This window comes from Mobula birostris, chromosome 15 (genome assembly GCF_030028105.1).
Source record: "Mobula birostris isolate sMobBir1 chromosome 15, sMobBir1.hap1, whole genome shotgun sequence".
NCBI lineage: Eukaryota > Metazoa > Chordata > Chondrichthyes > Myliobatiformes > Myliobatidae > Mobula > Mobula birostris.
Window position 1 is genome coordinate 40,738,740 of NC_092384.1, and position 24,309 is coordinate 40,763,048.

The 24,309-nt window shown below is 41.2% G+C and overlaps 1 protein-coding gene across 1 annotated transcript; it reads right to left on the reverse strand.

The window, feature by feature from the left end:
* Positions 1–753: 753 nt before the first annotated feature.
* On the reverse strand, positions 754–23,996 carry LOC140210288 (borealin-2-like). The gene is made up of 11 exons (XM_072279166.1): positions 23,888–23,996; positions 17,894–18,032; positions 13,899–14,027; positions 11,383–11,423; positions 8,176–8,233; positions 8,015–8,097; positions 7,394–7,449; positions 7,184–7,258; positions 4,999–5,083; positions 3,256–3,342; positions 754–1,052 (listed from the first exon to the last, which is right to left on the reverse strand). The coding sequence occupies exons 2-11, from the start codon at positions 18,021–18,023 to the stop codon at positions 990–992; spliced, it is 807 nt and encodes a 268-aa protein (XP_072135267.1). The 5' UTR covers positions 18,024–18,032; positions 23,888–23,996; the 3' UTR covers positions 754–989.
* Between the last annotated feature and the right edge of the window lie 313 nt (positions 23,997–24,309).

A 24,309-nucleotide genomic window follows, 5' to 3' on the forward strand; every position in this document is an offset into this window, starting at 1 on the left:
TAAGGAGGTGGTGCTTGGGAAACAAGGATCTGAAGGTAGATAAGTCACCTGGACCAGATTAACACCCCAGATGTCCCTTTAGAACAGAGATGAAGAGGAATTTATTTAGAGGATAGTGAATCTGTGGAATTCATCACCACAGTTGCTGTGGAGGCCAAGTCACTGGGTATATTTAAAGTGGAGGTTGATAAGTAGGGGCATCCAAGGTTTCAGGGAGCAGGCAGGAGAATGGAGATGAGGGATCATATACCAACCATGACAGAATGGCCGAGCAGACTTGATGGGCCAAATGCTCCAATCCTGCTTCTATGTATTATGGTCTTATGGACATTTTACTACAATAAAAGTATTATAGAAAGGGACACGACATTAAGTAAAATGAATTGCAAATATCATCTGATGGACTATTTAAGTATTGGGAATAGTTAACTTGAATAGTGACTGCTCAGGCACATATTAACATCGCAAGGAATCTGCGCATATTCCCCACAGCAAAGCTACTTGGAGCTCAAGAACACAGATTTAGTAAGATACTGGCTTCATGCACAACTTCAACCCAATGAACAGGGGTCATTCACAAAAAAGGGCAGAGAATGAAATCCTCCAGGCTGTATGCCGAGGATGAAAAGTAGCAGCAACAACACAAGCGATTTATGGCAGACCCTTCATCTACTTGGATTGGGTTCTCAGGAGATTAGGTCACCATCTCATACAACTTCCAAGTCACAACATCATTCCCCAGTACAGCAGGTGATCAATATTAGATTTCAGCTTGATGTTTATTGCAATATTGAAAGGACAAGGTCCAAAATGGAGGTAAACCAAAACACCGTTAGTTTTATTTGCCACATTTGCTCAATTCCTTCCCAAGTCTAAAAAAGAATTTAAAAAAGTTTTCTAATAACACAATTACTTAAATATAATAGAACAAAAGTCCATCCAAATTTATTGGAGGAATGCAAATTTTAAAAAGTCACGGATGCATATACTTATATGCTGCTGGCATGCTTGGTACTGTTTTGAGCCCTTTCACACAAGGCTGATAGTCGTGTCTGCAGGGAAGAAAGAAGATAGTTCAACATCAAGTTATCCATCTTAAAAAAAAAATCTTCTCTAGTTCAGGGATTAAATCTTTATTTTAGATAAAAATAGTCAAACCTGTAATTAGGGTCAAATGCAAGCAGGGATACATTGTTTTGTTCTAATTGACGCCTTAGTAGATTAGTAGATGAGCAACAATGCTTTGTTCACAAATCCAGAGTATTGGTCCAAATCATTTATGGAAAATTAACAGATTCAGCATAAAAAGAGATTGGTTTTTGAATTAGGCAGGAATTAATTCTGTGTCCAATTCTCCATTTCTGATTTGGAGAGGCAGCAAGTCTAGAAAAGTATTAAAATAAAGGGCTGTATGTTGAAAACCCTGTTACCCACAATTGGTTAGGATTTCAATCTTTGTGGATAGATTTGGAATGATTGGTTTGGGGATATCTGGAGGACATTTTCAGATTATCCAGGTTTTGCTGGGGGTCTTCCTTTCCAAAAAGATCTAAAATAATTGTTCTGTGCAGTGGACAATATGCCACAGTTGTGAGAGTTCCAAGACCCGTGAACAAACGGGTTGACAAGATTGCTCATCTTTTACAATCAGTTTTTGATTGCCTTTAGTTAGACATCAGAAGGCAGTTTTCTGATTCCAGGGTCTCTTTGCCTCTGAGGTTTATAGCAAAGAGAGACTATCTGTTTCATACAGTATGACAAGTTCTTTGAATAATTGATCCTTAACCTTACACGTCTTTCATCACAGGATTTGATTGCAAATAATCATTGATCAGGCACTCACTGGAATAATAGAGCAAATTTTCAAACAAATGTGTTGTTCTTTTACATCTGATTTAAATTTGCCCTTGAACCAAACATCCTTCCCACAAATTGCATGATCCCTCACTGCTTTTGGATTAATCTGTGTTCCTACACTTCTTACCCAACTGCAGCATTGGAATTAGAAATGTGATGTTCAATTGTATATAGTGACCCTTGCAACATTTCCAGAAACTTTACTTACTGTGCCCGATATTTCCTGCATGATTTAAACAGATCTAACTTGTAAATGGATCAATTATATAGCAAATCTGGAAGTTCTTTTCCCTTCAGAAGGATTTCCATCACCAGCACCACCTTTGTTCCTTTACACAACTCATTGTCATTCAATTGACATTAGTCCTCAACTATTGGCAATACAATTGAACTTCTAGCCAAACTCTCAATCAGTAATAATTCTGGAATTGTTCATACCACCTTCCAGACCAATGACAATGTAGAATTACTAGACAAGCTAAAATTTCAGCCTAATTGTATTTCTTGCAATTTTTCCTTAAGGAAAAATCCATGTTCTGGCCTAGTTTCAGTTGAGACTTTCCCACCACCCACAAAATATTTTCTACTCCCAGACACCCTTTTATGCAAACAAGTGCTGAAGTCAAAACTTTGCCCCCAATATTCAGAAACATTAAAATCTATTATAATGATGTTCATTACAAAATAGCTTCATCTTAAAAATACTAAAAATTTTCTATGAACCCCATTCAGGAATGGGAGCTCTTATAACTGACCCTTTTTTTGAATTCATTTCATTGATTTCAAGGTGCCTACAAGGACACTGCAATGACAGGGCTGCTCTGCCATAGTTGTTGGACTCCTACCCAAAGCCTGGCTATGAAGCCGACATGACAGATGCACCATCAAGTCCCAAAAATTGCACCTCCAACTGCAGTGAAGCAAGGCTCCAAAACTTAATGCAGTTTTAAATAGTTGAAATCAAAGGCTCTAATTGGAACTATTGACTCCAGTCAGCATGGAATTATCATCACCCTTGTTTACCCCATGTAGAGAGGACATTTCTGCCTTTTCCTGCAAATCGCTGCCAGACAAGCTAACAATTTAGAGGCAGTAGGAACTGAAAGATGGATGGGGCCAAGTGCTGTCAGCTGTTATTAGTGGAAGCCAACTTTACTGATCACCACTACGAGACAGCATGTAAATCAATACCCAAACTGCATTGATTTGGTCAAAAGCTTCAAGTGAAAGATTTAATCATTCAAAGAGTTGGTGAAAATGATCTTTGCAGTCTTATTTGAAAGCTGTGTGAGCAAAAAAAAAAAATTAAAAAAAAAAAAAGATTTAAAACAATCCTTTCAGAGCTTTAGCAGGGCATCAATTTTCACAAAATAATTTGAAGCAAAGAAAGACGCTTACCACTAGCAACTGAATCCCCTGAAGGGCTTGCGGATCAAGTGACTGCACATCGATATTATTTACTTCCTCGCCAGCAGCACTAATTGCCTTGGTAGTAAAGTTTGAAACATCATAACTGTCAGTAAATCCATTTGCACATCCACAGTAATTAAATAACCCGAGTAGCTGCTTTAGACATGCAAAAAAAAAAAACACAAATAAATAATCCACCAGCTTTCACCTTTCCAAAGTACCAAGGTCTTTTCCCTAAATTATGTACAGGAAAATACAAGACGTTCCTAGTTCTGGAAATCTCAGAAGCAAAATTACTGGTTATACCACCAGTGGAGAGGGGGGAAAGAGGGAAATCATCCTCTCTCAGATGTGAGGTTGTCAAATCTCAAACAGAAGAGGGGAGAAAAAGAACGCTTTTCTTAAAATGAAAAGCACTCCCAAAACAAGTTCCACTTTACAGCACATGCCCCAAAACAGAGCCTTCGGCATGGATTCTATTCCAGCACTTGCTCATGTGTCCAGAGCCAAAAAAAATATTTTTGTCATCCATATTCTGATTGGAAGAGTCTCAAATGCATGCATTTACATCCATAGCAAAAAAAAGTTTTAAAAACAGGGAATTCACTGGCAAGTATTCAGTGGATTCAAGTTCATTAGTTTATAGATGTTAATCGGAGAGATCTCAGAAGAAACTGACGTGCAGGACTAAAACAGCATGCAGACTAAAGATTATCACTCTAACACAAGCATTTCAGTGGGGATGAAGAATTATAATACCTCGTAACAAGGTCAAGAATGACCTGTCCGGCTGCAGAAACAAAGCCAAAGTTTGTCTGAATAAATGAAAGCATGGAGTATTTGGACAGACAAATGTGCAAAGAAAAAAAAACATGCTGATTTTAATTACTAAAATGGATAGTCTTTTTGATAAATTATCCATCACTTAAGGTCTCACAACAAAACATTCGACTGGAAGATGGAAGAGAATTATTAAAAAGCTAACCTCAAGGGCCATTCCAATAATAGAAAGCATCGATTCACATTCCTGATTCGTCTTGTAGATGTTTAGATGAATTGCTTGCCACAGAAAAGCCTTTCTCAGAGCCACAGTATGTGGCTGGTCTATTTAAAAACCTTTGCTGATAAAAGCCCAGAATATTAAGAGTGGGAGATTTTGAAAATGCTGGTTGTCAAAAGGGTTGGGTTTTGATGGAAGTAATTAAGCCCTGGAACCTGGAGCTACTCATTCATGGAATTAACTTTTAGGTACAATACTGGCTGAGAGAGTCTGCAGGTAAACAGACGGGAGAAATGAGGAATAGAGGACAGGTTATTGAAATAACACAAGGACAAATTGTAGAGTCCTTGAAGGGGTTTATAGCCGAAACATTCTGCAGAGTTGAAGCACCAAATCAAGATTGCAGATATAGATTTCAATCATATGATATTCAATAAACTTGGCATACAAGAATTCAAATTTGTAGTAGATTTTGGGGCTACATGCAGTAACATCTGCATTTCTAGGTATCGTACAGTAGATTAGAGCTACTCGATAAAATTAGCCAAAGTGAAATTGGGAATTAAATAATGGTCTTGTTCAAGAATTGGGAATGGAATAGAAAATTCCAGAACATTCCAGAATTTTGAAAGCTCAAGGCCAAACATTTCTGAAGAGATGATGCATAAAGCAGGAGTATAATTAAAGACATCTATAAAAATTAACCCAACCTACACTTGAAAGACACTTACCTGCCCATCAGCCAAATGTATTTTGATAATTGGCAGTGACCTATTCACACGTGAAGGATACGAACATTTACTTGTTTTTGGTCCACTTCGGATTTAAAAAAAAAATGATCAGAAGTTTCTACAAATATTTTTACACAACAGCTAAAGTTATAAATGTTCTGATTGATCTCAAAAAGCTAAATGAGTGTTTCCACCATGACCCTGACGTGTATTATCCACACAGTTAAAATACAAATTGAAAGAGTAATCAAGTTGAAATCCAAAAGAATCTCAAGAAAGACACTTCAATATACTGCAGACACTGTGGGACAGGGTACTGATGGATTCTGTCAGTTTTCTCTCTGAACAAATGGTCCAAGCCATATGACACAATGCTTTACCACCAGATCGGACAACAGGCTGGACTGCATTTTGTTGGTATGAGAGGTACCCACCCAGTCAGAGTTTTCCTAAACAGACAACATATTCCCCCCCCCTCCCAGTATACACTGCCCTCAGGACAGTGTGATGGGAAAGAAGTGGCCACACACTATTTGCTGTGGGTGTGGAGACAGATGCAAGGGACTGTGTCCCAGTTCACCCCCAACAGCTGTCTAACAGACTCTCAGATCTACAGGCTGTGCCCAGGGATGTATATTAAGACAGAGAACAACAAAGGTCAACAACCCATTTAGGGATAGCTTTTGGTCTTCATGAAAAATGCTGGTCTTCTAGCACAATGAGATGTTTGCAAGGGAAAACTGCCAACTGGCACAGTCCAGGCTTCAGGACTGAGTGCTGAGGAATGCACGGAAGCTTGAAGCAGCCAGTGCCAAAGCTCTTTGAGGAAGGAGCATAGTTCGGTTCCTTCCACTACTGCACACAGAGAGACAGAGCTGGAATGGGGAAAATCACTTGAACAATGAAAGGGACATCAATTCAAGGAGCCACATGACAAGCAATGATGCTATACTTGTTTTATCTCCTTTAAATTTTATACTGCAGAATGCAATGTCTGTGAATGTAAAGGTTAAAAAATACTTTACTCCTTTGTGCATATTTTAATCATGAACAAATTTATTTTCTGAAATAAAAAAGACTGCAAATATTGGAATCTGGAGAGAGAGAGACACACACACACACACACACACACACACACACACACACACACACACACACACACACACACACACACACACACACACACAGAGAGTTCTTCCAGCATCGGTAGGAGGAAAGAAATTGTTGATGTTTCAGGCCAAAACCCTGCCTCAGAACCAAGTAGAAAGGTGAGGTGGTCAGCTCAGAGGGGAGAGGGTGGCAAAAAAAGAAAGGACTCCGAGGCAATTGGTGGACTGAGGAGATGAGACGCAGATGGTGCCAGGTAGAGGTGGTGAGCGGGACTGGAGATGGAAGATTCAGGCAGAGAAGTAAAAGTTAACAAGCAGCAGGTTGAGCAGAGTGAGGTCAGTGGGGAGGGGAATGCAAAGATATGATACAGCTGTGGAGGGAGACGAGCAGGAACACCAATGCTGGATCCTGATAAGTAAAGAAGGTGAAGAAGAGAACCCGAGGAGAAGGGAGAGGTGAACAACTATCAGAACCTGGAGGCCAGAAACTGTGAACGAGAAGTTAGTGGATGGAGAAGGGGAAAGGGCAACAAAAATGGCAGCACCAGATGAGAAGGAGAAATACAGAAGGGAGGAGAAAGAGAAAAAAAGAGTAAAATTGAAAAAGTCAATATTTGTGCTACAGTGTTGTAAATTACTCAGGCAAAGATTAGGTGCTGCTCCTCCAGATCTGTTGGGCTTCATCCTGGCAGCAGAGAAAACCAAAGATGGACAGGTCAGAGGGGGAGTGGAGAGGGAAGATGAAACGGTCAACAAATGGGAGTTCCAGATGGCCATTGTGGACTGAGTGTAGGTGTTCTGCAAAACTTTGAAATCTAAATTACGTTACTATCTTAAATAAAAGGGGAAGTAGGGAGGGGGAGAGAAAACAAGTAGCTGGGTTTATTTGGTTGTCAGGGGCCCACATTTGACCAGTTTCATAAAAACATTCCAAAGTTGCACCAAAACAGTAAATCAATTCAGAAAATAAGCTTGGCCCTTTGTTAAACATCAGGACTTAAGAAATCATTAAACATCAATTTGTTAAAAGTCACTTCTAAAATGGTCTTAAAAATATGCTAAACATGGGTTCTCACCTTCTGTCGCTCAAAGGGTTCTTTGTTGAGGCTCCTTGATGAATGCAAGCCTTTTTGTTGCCTGGTTTTGGACTACTGCGTATACGTGAGAAAAAAAAAAAAAGGATATTGAATAGACAAAAAAATGTTGGCAAACATATGTTCAGTATTTATGTTTGACATTGAAGACAGACATTTAAAGTGTTGTACTTCTCAATTAGATACCAGTACCTTCTAATGCACATTTCCTTGTCGTGGTTGAGGAATGAACTTTTAGTTTGCTGTACCTGCAATAAAGTTTAGATGCAGTGTTTAGTGTAGATCATACTGCAAACCATGGCAATGGCAAGCAACATGTGGTTTCTCAGTCGCAAACAAATACTCTTCCTAAATTTTGTTCCACTCTTCTCTTTTTGTTACCATACAAAAACAAGTTCCTGCAAAGTGAAAACCATGAACATTTGGGATGAGGTGTAGTGTCCTTTTAAGCTAGGCCAAGGAAAACTAAATAATAGGTTTAATTCAAGGGCTCTCATCTTGCCACGATAACTTCACAAGGCTACAGCTTAAAACCTCGAGATGTTAGCAATCTTTGAGCAAAAAAGAAAGTTTTCTGGCAGAAAACTTCAATCACCACCCTTTCTTTCTCTATACAACCATTTAGAAGTCAATGTGGATAGCAAATCCAAACTCAGAAACCAAAGAATCAGAAAGTCTCAAAACAATGAAAGAAACCAAGAATCTCACATCAAGCTACTAATTCAATAAATTATTATAAGGCAAATTAGCACTTTCCTTATTAACAGGTTATTTGAGATAAACATGCTCCAAGACTTGTACATGGGAACTTACTTTTGGAACTGAGAGAGATTTTGCACTTGATGCCTTTGTTCCACCTTTCAGTTCTGTAGTACTTGAAATCACTGGAGCTTTATCTGAAAAAGATACCTTTTGTTGGCATTAAACTATCTATAATTATACATCAACTGCCTGTTTTTGCACTGCGAACTTACCTCTTTTCTTTGCCTTTCTGGCAAGTGTGGCAATTATTTCTTCATCTGGAAGATCAGCCTTTGAACACAAAAATACTTCCTGTTACCCTCAAAAGATGGGTTTTAGATTACTGATTTAAATATTTAAAAAATCTAGTGCTTGCATTTGTTTATCAAACCAAAAAAAAAAAAAGCCTCCAACAGGCAGTCTTTCCCATCTTGGTTCCTGGACCCACAATGCTCACGAGTTAATCAAAGGCTGAACACCCAGTCCAACTGATTCAATGCTTTTCCACTTCACATGATGAAATTAGGAGCATTCCATTTCTGTTGCTCCCTGACCATGTCCAAATTATCCTTCAACTGCAGGTCAACATTCTTGTTTGTGGAAAGTATCAATGGCACAGACACAATTAGCACTCAAGGGATTAAGAGGATTTTTGCATCGTGCAATTTGACTGCTTATCCTCTGTTCTCATCTTCCAGCTAACAGTTACACTCAGTGGCCACTTGATTTGGTATACCTGCTTGTTAATGCAAACATCTAATCAGCCAGTTGTGTTGTCGCAACTCAGTGCACTTAAGCATGCAGGCATGGACAAGAGGTTCAGCTGTTGTTCAGGCCACGCATCAGAATGGGGAAGTAATGTGATCCAGCTGACTTTGACTGTGGAATGATTATTGGTGCCAGACAGGGTGGCTCAAGTACCTCAGAACTGTTGATCTCCTGGGATTTTCATGCACAAGTCTCTAGAGCAGTGGTTTCCAAGCTGGGGTCCATGGAGCCCTTAGTTAATGGTAGGCACCCATGGCATAAAAAAAGATTGGAAGCCCCTGCTCCAGAGTTTACAGAGAAAAGTGTGGAAAAACAAACAGTCAGTAAGTGGCAGTTCTGTGGGCAGAAACAACTCGTATGGGAACGGTTAGAGGAGAATGGCCAGATTGGCTCAAGCTATCAGGAAGGAGACAGAAACACAAATTACCATGTGTTACAGTTTTGTGCAGAGGCGCATCTCTGAATGCACAACACACCAATCTTTGAAGTGGATGGGCTACAGCAGCAGAAGACACAAACATACACTCAGTGGCTGCTTCGTTAGCTGCAGGAGGTACCCAAATACAGTAGCCACTATATTGCAAGTTACTTTCTCCACCCAACATTTCAGAGCCATACAACACGGAAACATGCCATCATGTCCACACTTTACTCTGCACATTTATGCTGATTCAATTAGATTACATTTAACCCATAGCCTTCTATGCCATGGCAAGTCAAATGCTTGTCCAGAAAATTCTAGAATGTCACGGCCATTATTGCTTCTACTAATTCAGGCAGCATATCCACTCTGAACAAATTTCCTCTTAGATCCCATCTAAACAAATTATCTGTCATTTTACACCTTGCTGTATGCCATCTTGTCTTAAATAGAAAAATTTTACTATCTTCCCATTCGCCCACAAATTTTATAGATATTTCTATCACCTCCTTATGCTCCTCCGCTCCAGGGTAAACAAACAAATCTCTCCTTGTCTCTCCTTATCTGCCCATCCCTCCCTCTGATGTCCTCCCCCTTTTCTTTCTCCCATGGCCTTCTGTCCTCCATCAGATTCCCCCCCACCCACAGCCCTGTATCTCTTTCAACAATCAACTCCCCAGCTCTTTACTCCACCCCTCCCTCCCCGGTTTCACCTTAGTTTCTTCCTCCCCTCCCCCTTTCTTTCTCCGACTCTTTTTTCCCCGCCTCCAGTTCTGATGAAGGATCTCAGCCCAAAAAGTCGACTGCACTCTTTTTCAGTAGATGCTGCCTGGCCTGCTGAGTTCCTCTAGGAATTTGTGTGTGTTTCCCCATGAGTATGTTGCTTCAAACAATAAGCAACGTAACAGTGAATCCCCATGATACGCCTTCCCACCCAGCCACATCCCTTCCACAGTGCAGTAACCAGAACTGAACAGTACCCCAAGTGCTGCCAAACCAATGGTTTATAAAGCCGCAACATTTCACCACAACTGCTTTGCTGTGCATTAACACAAACAAAATGCTGGAGGAACTCAGCAGGTCAGGCTGCATCTATAGAGGGATCGTTTCTGGCTGACATTTTGGGTCGAGACCCTTCATCAGATTTGAAATGACACTGGGAGGGGGAGGGTGATGGGTGAATTGAGGTGAGGTGGAAGATACTGGAGGTAGATGGGGAAGGGGGAAGCGTGAAGGAAGTGATCCAAGAAGCTGGCAAGTGATAGGCAGAAGAGCTGAAGAAATCTAATAGAAGATGATAGATTACAGAAATAAAGAGGTGGGGGAGGCAGATGAAGGTGACTGACAGGCCTCGTGAGGGTTAGGGGTGGGGAAAGGTTTAAAGGTGCCAGAGGGGTTAGGGAAAACACAGTAAAGGGACAAAGACGGTGGGGGGTTACTGGAAGTTAGAGAAATTGATGTTGATGGAGACTACCAAGATGAAAATATGAAGTGTTGCTTCTCCAGTCTGTGGTTGGCCTCAGTGTGGCCATGGACAGATATGTCAGTGAGAGAGTGGGAAGTGCTTAGCCACCTACATTCCGTGCCTCACCGAGTTTCCCAACATGGAAGCAATCCAAACCACAGCATACACTTCCTTAACAAAATATAGATTTGACCTTGGGTTGAAGATTCACGGCCAGCTCACACACACTGCCCTCTTCTGTAGCAGCTCACCCAGTTCTTCACCCTCCACACACATCGTGTTTCCTCAAGATATGACTTCTTTAATCATCTGTTCTTCATTTTGACCATTTTTCCACCAGTTTATTTTGCATTATTCTCCTCAGTGAAAATGATAAACCAGAAAGCCCAAACCTGGCTTCTCTCCTTGGAAACCACTGGATCAAAAACATTCCTCTTTCAGGGAGTGTATGTGTTGACTTCCTGCGAGATGTCTCATCATCCCCACATCACCCTGCCCTTGACTATTACAGACACAATAGCTAACGTAGTTGGATACTACATTGCTATAATTAGATCCCTCAGCATTAATGAGGGCTGTAAAAGGCATGCCTAGAATAACAGCCAAGATCTTCTGACTCATTAAATGCACCATCCCCCTGGAGTTGGCACTTATGGAGGAAATAAAATCTGGTAGCAAACTTCTACAAGTGCCCAGGACAGAGTAAAATGTAATCAAGAGCAAATATGCATTTTAAACTAAATGGCAGAGCATTGGTAGTTTCGAGTGCACAAGTAATCTTCTTACCATCACTGCAGCAACCGGAACCTGATCTGTTCCTCTGGTAACTAAAATATGACAAGGAAGGAAGAGCAAAGCAAATGCATTACAGATCAAAGACATGAAAGTCGAGTCACCTGGGCACCTTCACTGCTATTGCACAAATCAAACTGCATTAATTATCTTCCTGAACCAACCCTCACCTCTGACCATTTGTCTGTAAGCTGACTAGCATGAAGGGGTTTTATTTGGATCATATCCTGTATTCTTTATCCAAAACACCACTCAGATCAATTATTATTTTACTTTGGTATTTTTCCTCCTGTTCAGCCTCTGCCACGGATTGACTCATACCTGAAGGGGGTACATGGCTCTGCAGTCCTCGACACAGATCCTATCGATACTTCTGTCCAAATCAACAATTCAGGTGAACTAAAATGACAACTGGAGATCTCGAATTAAACAGCAAGACCAGAAGTGATTACAACCATGGCTGCTTGGCAACATTTAGCATATTAATTGTTGGGGAAAAGAATCTTTCCCCAACTTCAAGGGCGCAGAGGCTAATTGTGGAGCTGAACTCAGTTGTGATCAGTTAACTTAGAACAGAGGAAACCCCATCGGTGTGACATTGCTGCTCACATCATACTAAAGCAATTCAACTAACATCTAAAATGCATTTTTGGTAGAGCAAGAATGATAAATGAGCTGGAATGAACTATTTCATATACAGATACACAAATGATGACAGCTTAATGTGAGCGACAAAATTCTATTGATTTCCATGGCGAAAGAAATGTAGAGATTAAATGCATAAAAGATTAAACAATGGGAAGACATCTCAATCATTCCTGGTTAGCACAACAGCTTGGAAGAGACAAGGTAGAGGGACGACAGAGGATCTTTTCACTTGCAGGGAGAAAAACAGAATTAACAGATAGATATCTTTACTGCAAAGCTTCTAGAATGTGAAATTGCCATCACAAGTGTACTTATAGTCACAGCAAGGAAAAGCAGAATAAACACTTCCAACTTCCCTCACCAAGAGGATCTGTCCTGGGATTAGTACACGAGTGCCTCTTCAAAGAGGGTGTGGTAGAACCTCTACTTTCTTAAAGGTCTGAGCAGATTCAGCACGTCATCCAAAACTTGGACAGGTTCTATGGATGCACAGTGCAGTGATTCACAGTCTGGTATGGAAACAATAAAGCCCATGAACAGAAAAGCCCAAGTAGTAGTGTATACAGCCAATAGAGAAAAAAGCCCTCCCCACCATTGAGCACATCTACAAGGAGCACTGCCATAAAAAGCAGCATCCATCATCTAGTACCTCCACCATCCAGGACAGGCTCTCTTCTCACTGCTGCCATCAGGAAAAAGGTACAGGAACCTCAAGTCCTACAGCACAAGGTTCAGGAAAAGTTATTACTGTCCAGCCATCAGGCTCCTGAACCAGCATAGATAACATCACTTACCTCACAGAGCAGATTCAACAACCTATTGACTCACTTTCAAGGAATCGACAACTCGTTCTCAACGTTATGTATAATTACAGTTTCTTTACTTTTGCACATTGACTGTTAATGTTTGCTTATGTGTAGTTTTTCATTAATTCTATTATATTTCTTTGGTCTACTGTGAATGCCCACAAGAAATTCTGCAGCTGCTGGAAATCCACAGCAACACAAAATGCTGGGGAAACTCAGCAGGTCAAGAGCATCTATGAAAATGAATAAACACTTGAAAGTTCTCAGCCAAGACCCTTCATCGGGACTGGAAAGGAAGAGGGAAGATGCCAGAATAAAAAGGCGGGGAAGGGGAAGGAGGACAAGCTGGATGATGGGTGAAGCCAGTTTGATGAGGGAGTGGGGATGAAGTTAGAAGCTGGGAGGTGATAGGTGGAAAAGACAGCTGGAGAAGATGGATTCTGATAGGAGGAGAGTAGATCACGGGAGAGAAAGGGAAGAAGGGGCACCAAGGGGAGGTGAAAGGTAAGTGAGAACAGGCAAGTCCAGAGTGGAAAAGCAGAGTGAAGGGGGAGGGGGAAATTGCCAGAAGTTGGAGAAATCGATGTTCATGCCATCAGGTTGGATACAGATGGAATATGAGGTGTTGTTCCTCCATCCAGAGAGTGGCCTCATTGCGGTAAAAGAGAAGGCCACAGACCAACACGTCAGAATGGGAATAGGAATTAAAATGGTTGGCCATCAGGAAATTCTGTTCTTTGCGGATAGAGCAGAGGTGCTCAACAAAGCTGTATCTCAATGTACATTGGGTCTCACCAATGAAGAGGAGACCACTTTGGGAAGATCAGATACACCTGTATGACCCCAACAGATTCACAGGTGAAGTGTTGCCTCATGTTTGGGGCCCTGAAAGGAGACGAGGGAGGAGGTGAATGGCCAGGTGTATGATATAGTCAAAAAGAATGAGACTGATGCACTGAGTAACTTATGTGATGCACGCATCACCATGCACCTGTCTGGGGAGGGCTTTCTTTCTACAATGCAGTTTCTAAAATTGGCATTAAATAAAAGTGTTACCAAGGAAATCTTTCAGCTTTATTCTTTTGATTGCTGCTGGCATCTTCAGCAGGTAAACAGCCGAGACACTCCCAACCATGTCTATTAGCTTTCCAAAAGTTTGTTCCATTTCCCTTATTTTCTCGTTTGCTGCAATTGAGAAAAGTAATTAATTGCATCAAAGATGGTACGGTACTGCTGCCACAAAACAAGCTTCCCGACACAAGACAGTGGTAATGAAACAGATTAAAATAACTAAAATCTCAAACTCAAAGTACGATCAGCCCAAATACAGTATTGGAAGTGCTCAAATAGATTCAACATAAATAACAGAATGCTGATCTGTACGATCAGGAAGGGTCAAAGGGAGGACAGAGCTGGAAGAATATGCATCCTGCACCTTCCTTGGCACTCAGAACGGAAGCTGTCTCATCAGCAGATTAACTTCACAATTAGACTCTGGTCATTTCTAGAAGTGAACACCATGTTCTTGCTATATCCCTAATCAGTCAATGAACTGTGAAATCTGAGGTCATTAATATTAAGTAACCTTACAGCATAAATATTCCAATAAATCGTATTTTTTTTTAAAAAAAAAGAAAAATGTTGCAGCAATTCTTTTGGGTTTGGAGGAAACAAGTATTTTGAACTGATTTGACCTATTGAGCTTGCCTGCAGATACTAGAATGACCCAAATAGGATGGTGTTTCTAAATGAAGTTAAAATTAATAGTATTCTATTAACTCTATTGGCAAATGCCTTTGATCACATGCTGTGAAGTGTTGGACATAGAAACATTCACTGCACCAAAGCCTCCCAGATGAAGCAGCAAATCTTACAGAATAATTCTATTTCATAGATAATGTTGCCCTGGATAAAGATGGGCAAATCAGTGAATTATCCAGGTTTAAAGAAACCAACCATAGCCCGAAGGGTGTTCTTTTAAAAAAAATATTATTTAAGCACTGCGAACTTAACATTGGCATTGACTTGCAGGATTGGATTCGGATATCAGATATAGCACCGTCAGAAGCCACTCGTGGGTGACTTCATGTCCAGAGAACAACAGCTGCTCCCTTATGTTACAAAGGGGACATTGCAGACAATTGGAAGAACCCCAATGCAAGTGTCATGGGATTGGGACTGAGAGCGCCAGAGGATGCAAAGGCTCCAGAGACAGATTGATTATTTTTTTGTGCAAGTACAATAACATGAGGTGGTTAAATGAGTTAAAGTAACATGGGGGTGGGGGAGAGATGGTCGATGCTTTTGCTGCTGGTGTGTGGGAGGGGGTGCTTGGGGGTTCTAATAATTTTCTGTCATTCACTCTGTTTTCTCTGCTTTATGGATGTCTGCAAAGAGTAAGAACTTCAGATTGTATACATTCTCTGATATTAAATTGAACAATTGTCAAATAAATGAGGTTAGCTACTTTGGTGGCAAAACAGGAAAGTGGGCTATTTGAATGCAAGAAATGCTGCAGGCAAGCACACCAGCCAAATAAAGCAAGCATGCAGATGGTGGAGGTGTAAATATTGAAATGAAATACACAGACAGGGCTGTCTTTCTGAAAATAGAATAGTACAGCACAGTACAGGCCCTTCGGCCCACAATGTTGTGCTGACCTTCAAACCTTGCCTCCCATATAAGCCCCCACCTTAGATTCCTCCACATACCTGTCTAGTAGTCTCTTAAACTTCACTAGTGTATCTGCCTCCACCACTGACTCAGGCAGTGCATTCCACACACAAACCACTCTCTGAGTAAAAAACCTTCCTCTAATATCCCCCTTGAACTTCCCACCCCTTACCTTAAAGCCATGTCCTCTTGTATCGAGCAGTGGCGTCCTGGGGAAGAGGCACTGACTATCCACTATTTATTCCTCTTATTATCTTGTACATCTCTATCACGTCTCCTCTCATCCTCCTCCTCTCCAAAGAGTAAAGCCCTAGCTCCCTTAATCTCTGATCATAATCCATGCTTTCTAAACCAGGCAGCATCCTGGTAAATCTCCTCTGTACCCTTTCCAATGCTTCCACATCCTTCCTATGGTGAGGTGACCAGAACTGGACACAATACTCCAAGTGTGGCCTAACCAGAGTTTTATAGAGCTGCATCATTACATCGCGACTCTTAAACTCTATCCCTCGACTTATCCAAGCTAACACCCCATAAGCTTTCTTAACTACCCTATCCACCTGTGAGGCAACTTTCAGGGATCTGTGGACATGTACCCCGAGATCCCTCTGCTCCTCCACACTACCAAATATCCTGCCATTTACTTTGTACTCTGCCTTGGAGTTTGTCCTTCCAAAGTGTACCACCTCACACTTCTCCAGGTTGAACTCCATCTGCCACCTCTCAGTCCACTCCTGCATCCTATCAATGTCTCTCTGCAATCTTCGACAATCCTCTACACTATCTACAACACCACCAACCTTTGTCATCTGCAAACTTGCCAACCCACCCTTCTACCCCCACATCCAGGTTGTTAATAAAAATCACAAGAAGTAGAGGTCCCAGAACAGATCCTTGTGGGACACCACTAGTCACAATCCTCCAATCTGAATGTACTCCCTCCACCACCACCCTCTGCCTTCTGCAGGCAAGCCAATTCTGAATCCACCTGGCCAAACTTCCCTGGATCCCATGCCTTCTAACTTTCTGAATAAGCCTACCGTGTGGAACCTTGTCAAATGCCTTACTAAAATCCATATAGCTCACATCCACTGCACTACCCTCATCTATATGCCCGGTCACCTCCTCAAAGAACTCTATCAGGCTTGTTAGACACGATCTGCCCTTCACAAAGTCATGCTGACTGTCCGATCAGACCATGATTCTCTAAATGCCCATAGATCCTATCTCTAAGAATCTTTTCCAACAGCTTTCCCACCACAGACGTAAGGCTCACTGGTCTATAATTACCCGGACTATCCCTACTACCTTTCTGCAGTTGTGATGAGACTTTGTGAAACCACACCTCATGTATTGTGTGTCATTTTGCATCCCTTATCAGAGAGAATATGTTCTTGCAATGAAAGAAGTCCAGTGTGGGTGTACCAGACCAACTCCTCCACACAGCAGGACAGCTGATAGGATTGTGATTATAGTCACTGGGCTTTAGAAGAGTGAAATAAAACATCACTGAATGTTGCAATCATGATAAAACTCTACAGCAAGCTGCAACAAAGATGTTGTGGATGTCTGGGAAGCCCAGGATCAGAATGGGCTGAGCTTTAGAGTACAGACATGGGAGGGACTGGCATTTTTCACTCCAGAGTGGAGAACCTGTGCAATTTTACACCACAGGAAGCAGTTGAGGAAAAAAAAATCACTAAATATGTTCAAGTTCAATATTGCACTAACTTCTTGCAAAATCAAAAAATGTGAGGAGGAAGAACAGAGCCCAGAATTAAATGCCAGAGCAGGTTTGCCCTACTCCTCATTTCTATGTTGTTCTGAGGGAAATCAATTTCGGTAATCAAATACATACAAAACAGGAGGATCCCAGTCTGGGAGGTTTAAATTCCCAGTGGGCAAAATAAATGGAACTCAGTCTTGCATGTTTTGAAAATATCACTTTCGTTATTGAAAATTCATACGTGGATTTCAGATGCAGCTCCGGGTTTATTCGCTTGTCAATCGAGTCAAGTAATCGGGAATGGCTACACTAGTAAACAGCAGTTCTCTGTGCCACGTTCGCCTCCTTCCTCCATAACCTATTGACCCGGTTCATTATTACTTATAATCGAGTGCGTTTAATTACAGCCGTTCCACTAGGGATAAGGGAGCGACCAAACAGGGGCAGAAAGGCGCCAATAGCCCCTGTTTAAAAATAATCGTGCAGTTAGTGAGAAAGCAAGCTCTCACTCTTTAGTGAGATGCCTGGGTATAACACGTTAGTAGATACATTAACAGCTCCCAATACCAAGTTTGCCACTCCGAAATTAGAGATACCAAGTGCAAATAAAGCGGACGGAAAAAGGGGGAAAATGGAGACGAACCAAACATACCTTTTGCATCGAAATACTTCATAAACAGTTGTATTTTTTCATCCTTTGCCTCTTGGGAGAGGACGGTTTGCTCCAAGGCCGCATCATCCGAACTGTGGACTTGTTCCGCTCTGGTCCCCGAGGCCATCATCCGTACCTTCTAAAATTCAGATTGGGGCGTGAAAATAGAACCGAGCCACACTCATATTTAATGCACTTCCAGTTTGTAATAATTGTTTAATTGACGATATCAAACTTAATCTATCTAATATCGATAATGTGACAAATCTTAGTGCTCCGTTACGAGTGAGAGGTCACAATACGCTGGGTTGTCGCGTCAGCTGCTCTCTTTTAGTGTTAATTGGCACCATGTATCTATCTGTACAATTGCGTGGGACTTCGGCACCGGCCACTGATCAGTTTATGTTTGCTGATTCGTCTGGTAACCAGAGAAGTATTAGTGAACGTGTGTCATTTCAAACGAAAATGGGCTTTGTTGCTGAATATGTGGGTGAGAATTACTCTCCTGCACGATTTCCCTCTCGGACTAATGTAATTGGCGGTAATTATCGCGAAGGGAACATCTCTGGCGCAGTGTTGCTCAACAGGTGAACTGCCAGTCAAGCGGCAGATTATCAGCATTGTTAATTAATCAATAAAATAGCTGCTGTCTCTCTCCGAACCCAGTCTGACGGTGTTAGAGGTACCAACTTTAAAATGGAAGCTTCTGTTTTCATATTCATTTCTCAAACTAATTCAGGTTATTGCCACCGGATTAGTTAAGATTCTCTGCAGAATGGCTGCAGAGAAATTTGATGTTCAATATCGGCCCCGTGCAGAATGCAATCCTGAAAAAAAAAGTTCCCAAAATCTTGAACATTACGCCGAATAATATATTTTTTTCAAAACTGGCTTGACTCGCAGGATTAGGAAAGACCTGTGTGTCTTTATTTTCTGGAGCGCGGGAGAATGAGGGGAGATCTCAGAGGTGTACAGAATTATCATGAGGTGTGTGGAGATAGAGCGAATACACACGGGCTTTGCCCACTCAGGTTGGGCGAGACCAGAACTGGAGGCCAAAGGGTGTAGGGTGAACTATTTAAGGAGAATTTGAGGGGTGGTGCGAGTGTGGAAAGAGCTGCCAACGGCAGGTGTAGATACTGGTTCAGTCGAGAAATTTGGATAGATACATAGATGGAAAGGGTTTGGAGCGATATGCTCCATGCGCAGGTAGATCTGTCCAAGCAGAAGATCAGGTCAGCATAGCAGAACGGTCCATCATACTTTACGCTCCGTCAAGGCCGTCAACTTTTGAAGAAGAGTGACTGATGAGTGCATATTAAAGCGATTAGCTAATTGTTAATTAGTTTTTCTTCTTAACGTCTAATTACTTTTGTGGGTATAACGGCTTGCGGCTAATGGTCTTGTATCATATAAAACCCTATAGTAATAAAAGTGAATGGGGAGCAGTTCTGTATTTTTATTCCTCGTCGATTGCCTTCCCGGCCCACAGCAGTGAACGACAACAGTCGCTATGGGAGTCCTTCACTGATTTTAAAAGGTCCGGAGTGGTGTTGAGCGAAGCCGCCCAATTTAATTGCTTGGGTAATGATTACCACATCGTTTGGTTATTGCCAAGAGGAAGTTAGAGGTTGACACATTCGTTTGACTATGTTCGTCGAGCAAAAGAAAAATCATTAAAATCAAGAACTATTTACAATTGTCTATCCTAAGAGCACCCAAAGGCTGGGGCTGGGAGGCCACCCCGAGTAAAATTTATCTGGAAGCTGACTTAGAGTCATAGAAAACCTACAGCGCAATACAGGCCTTTCGGCCCACAATGCTGTGCCGAACACGTCCTTACCTCAGGAATTACCTAGGGTTACCCATAGCCCTGTATTTTTCTGAACTCCTTGTACCCATCCAGGAGTCTCTTAAAAGACCCTATCAACTTCTCTGGTATCAGTTAAGATTTCACTCTGTCTAGAGCACAAAAATGTTTTACTATTCGGCTATTTTCATTTTTCAGTACAAACTGACATTTGGGACGGCATGGTAGCGCAGTGGCTAGCACAACGCTTTACGGTACCAGCGACTCGGGTCCAATTCCCGTGACCGTGTGGGGTTCCTCTCACGTTCCAAAGTCGCTTAATTGATTGTTGTAAACTGTCCCGTGATTAGGCTCGGATTAAATCGGGGGATTGATAGGGGGCACGGCCTAAACGGCCGGAAGTCCTGCTCCATGCTGCAGCCAATACATGTCTTGGGTTTATACACAAACTGTCCAATTTGAATACAAGGCAGCAGCGCTTAAGATTTTAAAATGGGAGCCAAGTAGCTTTTTAAAAAAATGCTATGTATTAGTAACTTCTGAAAGAAATGTAACAAATACACTGCAATGTGAAATTAAAAATCTGCCACAATTTAGTGTATTAACCGTGTAAATAGTAGATTTAAAGCTATGGGAAGTCGCGTCCCCTCGTGTGGTGATGGTCTGTATGTTTTGACCACTAAGGAGGCTGAAAACAGTGAGTCGGTGGCTGTGACTACAGGGAGTTGGGCTGGTTGATTGGTTGAGTGAGTGGGTGGGGACTTTGGTGTGGAGGAGCCTAGTAGTTTGGAAAGTGTTAGTTTGTAGCCTATGGCTGCAAAAGGGGGGGGGGGGGTTGAGATTGAAGGGGGGGGGGCTGGAGACTGTGGAATACTCCAGAAGTAAGGGTAGCCAAAAAAGGGGTGCATCAAATGAAAGACCTGAAGTAATGGGGGAACAACAAATTGAGGAAAATGGGTGAATTGGAGGAATTTATACTTCTGTATAAAATTAAAGGTCAGAAGGAAGGAGAAGGAGGATTTAGAGCCCTTAATCCTTTGAAAGTGGCAGCAGCATTGGAGAACCAAATAGGTAAAGGATTCCAGGAACACACATCAAAGTTGCTGGTGAACGCAGCAGGCCAGGCAGCATCTCTAGGAAGAGGTACAGTCGAAGTTTCAGGCTGAGACCCTTCGTCAAGACTTGACAAATTGATTCACTTAATTCGTAAGTCCTGACGAAGGGTCTCGGCCTGAAACGTCGACTGTACCTCTTCCTAGAGATGCTGCCTGGCCTGCTGCGTTCATCAGCAACTTTGATGTGTGTTGCCTGAATTTCCAGCATCTGCAGAATTCCTGTTGTTTGCGTTTTTTAAAGGATTCCAGGCCAAGATTTCGTCTAATGGATTGTTGAAAATTTGTTGCAAAGATATTGACCAATATAACAGTGCTAAAATGGTGGGAAAATTGGTTGTGAAAGTGGAGTGTATTACTCTGAAAGAAGGGAAGGGAGTTAAGGAGGTAGTGTATGGTATGTGGTCTGGCATGACTGAAAAGGAAATTTTGGACAATATTAAAGGTGGTCGAGTGATTGAAGCCAAACGATTAAAATCAAGAGAAGGTGATAATTGGGATTCCCCTGTTCTTCTGGTTTTTGCAGGTGATGTTCTTCCAACTAGAGTCTATCTTGGGTGCATGTCTTATCAAGTTAGAGAATATATTAGGCCTCCCTTACGCTGTTATAATTGCCAGAGATTTGGACATGTTGCTGGTTCATGTTGAGGTAAAAGAAGATGTATGAAATGTGGAGAGGATCATGATATTAAAGCATGTAAGGCAGCGGTGCCTAAATGCAGTAACTGTGGAGGGGACCATATAGCGGCGTTCAGAGGATGTGAGTATTTTAGTAAGGCAAAGCAGATTCAGGATGTTAGTATCCAATAGAAAATATCATATGCTGAAGCAGTAAAGAAAGTTGATAGAGAGCAAAGGATAAGTAAAGAAAAGATTGGAATGATGGGGAGTCAGTTCATTCCGGGTTCTCCAACTATGGTTCCTTCAGGCATGTTGTTGATGACTGAAGAGTCTTTTTTGGTGTTTGTTTTTGATGTACTAGTCGGGGCTAAGACTACAGCCAAGAGGACGGATATGATAAAAGTAGTTGTTGGAGCTGCAGAGAGATTCCTTGATATAAAACAGATTTCGCCAGAAAAATTACATGAGCATATGACAGACAATCACTGAATACTTCCTAGTTGTCAGGATCAGAGAGTACGAGGAGCTTTATGTGGATGAAGAGGCCAATAAGTATTTCAATGTTTTTGATATTACAATGGATTGCAAGAAGTTTATCTGCAAATGGTCAAGAATTAAAAAGATTTGTTGGAACTTTTAAAGACAAGCCTGATTTGATCTGTATACAGGAGACGCAGTTAAAGCCTCATTTAGATTTTGTGATCCCTGGATATGATAGTTTGAGAGCTGCCAGAACAGGTAAATCTGGTGGAGGGTGTGCAACTTTCATAAAAACAGGACTCCAGTTTGGAAGACTTGATATTAAATCTAACCTTGAAATTGTGGCTGTGGAGGTTTGGAGCTCTTGTGGTCAAATAACTTTGATTAACTTTTATAATCCAGGTAATATGATGTTATTAGATTTGGATGAAATTATGAATAAGGTAAGATCCCCAGTAATCTGGGTTGGAGATTTCAATGCTATATGGGGTAGTGAAAGTAAAGATAGTAATGGAGCGGTAATAGAGGAGGTTCTAGATAAATACAACATGGTACTGCTAAATGATGGAAGGCCTACAAGATTTAATATTGTAAAGGATACTTGTAGTCACTTAGACTTATCTATCACTTCCTCAAACTTAGCTAGGGTTGGGGAATGGGATGTTATGGACACATACATACTAGGAAGTGATCACTATCCTATATTATGTCGATTTGGTAGAAATTTGATAGTAGAAGTTGAGGAGAGGTCTGCTAGGTATAATTTTTCTTTGGCCCATTGGGATGAGTACCAGGAGAAGGCTGTGGATATAATAGAAGAGATTAATAGCAAGGGCTCCATAGATTTTTGGAATGAATCCCTCTGTTCTATAATTCATAAAGTTGCTCAGTTGACTATTCCGCTACAGAATGTATTTAAGGCTCAAGCATTAGTTCCGTGGTGGAATAAAAATTGTGATATAGCAGTAAGAAACAGAAATAGAGCTTACAGGAAATTAAGAAAGTACCCAGTGTTAGATAATGTTATGGAGTATAAAAAGGAAAGAGCAGTAGCAAGGAGAGTAATTAAAAATGCAAAGAGGGATAGTTGGAGAAGATTTTGTGGAACCCTGGGCCCTGAGACACCTATAAAGCAGCTATGGGCGATCATTCACAGAACGTCAGGGATATATAGGAAACCATCTATCCCTGCTTTGCTGGATGGAGATATTGAAGCGGTAACCAACAAGGAAAAGGCTGATATGTTTGTAGAGGTGTTCCAAGCGTTACACAGTTCTGGAGAGTTAGGTGATTTGAGAAAGGAAATTATGTTAAAGGAAAGTTGGAAATTGGACAGGAGTTTGGATGATAATAGCTCCATAAATTTGTTTTTCTCCCTTCAGGAATTGCAGGAAGCTGTCCAATCAGGTTCAAACACTTCTCCTGGTAGGGATGGACTGTGTTATGAATTGCTTAAGCATTTAGATGACTCTGTATTAATAGAAATTCTAGCATTGTTTAATTCAGTGTAGAAAGAAGGAAAATTACCAGTAGAATGGAAGCATGCGGTGGTAGTTCCAGTTTTAAAGCTAGGTGAGGACGCATCTAGTCCTAGTTCGTATCGGCCTATAGCTTTAACGTCTGTGCTTTGTAAAACTATGGAACGAATGGTCACCAACAGACTTGTTTATTTTTTGGAAAATAAGGGACATTTTGCTGCCTATCAAAATGGTTTTACAACTGGAAGATCAATGGAATCTGTTGCCCTTTTAGATCATGGTATTAAAAAAGCATTTCAAAATAGAGAAGTAATGATAAGTGTATTTCTAGATATTGAAAGAGCATATGACACTATGGAAGGATGGCTTATTAATTAAACTCTATGATGCGGGAATTAGAGATAGAATGTTTAATTGGATCAACGAAGGAAAGGACAATTCAAGTAAGAATAGGTGGAACAAGCTCCAAATCAGTAAAAATAGGTAATGGTACCTCTCAAGGAAGTGTCATTAGTCCAGTTCTCTTTCATGTCATGAAAAATGATATCTTTGATCAGGTAGGGACAGGATATGGCAAATCATTGTTTGCAGACAATGGTGCAATCTGGAAAAGAGGAAGAAACATTAGGTATATATTAAGGCAGGTACAAAAGACTTTAAGATCAGTTGAAAAGTGGGCTAATAAATGGGGTTTCAGGATTTCTGCTTCTAAGTCCAAATACATGACTTTTGGCTTTAGAAGAAAGATTCCTGATTGTGAATTGTGTCTATATGATTGTCCACTAGAAAGAGTCAAAGTATTCAAGTTTTTAGGTGTCTGGTTTGATGAAAGACTTACTTGGAGGGTTCATATAGATAAAACAATTGGAAAGTGTGAGAAAGTTTTAAATGTTATGAGAAATATTGCTGGATGCG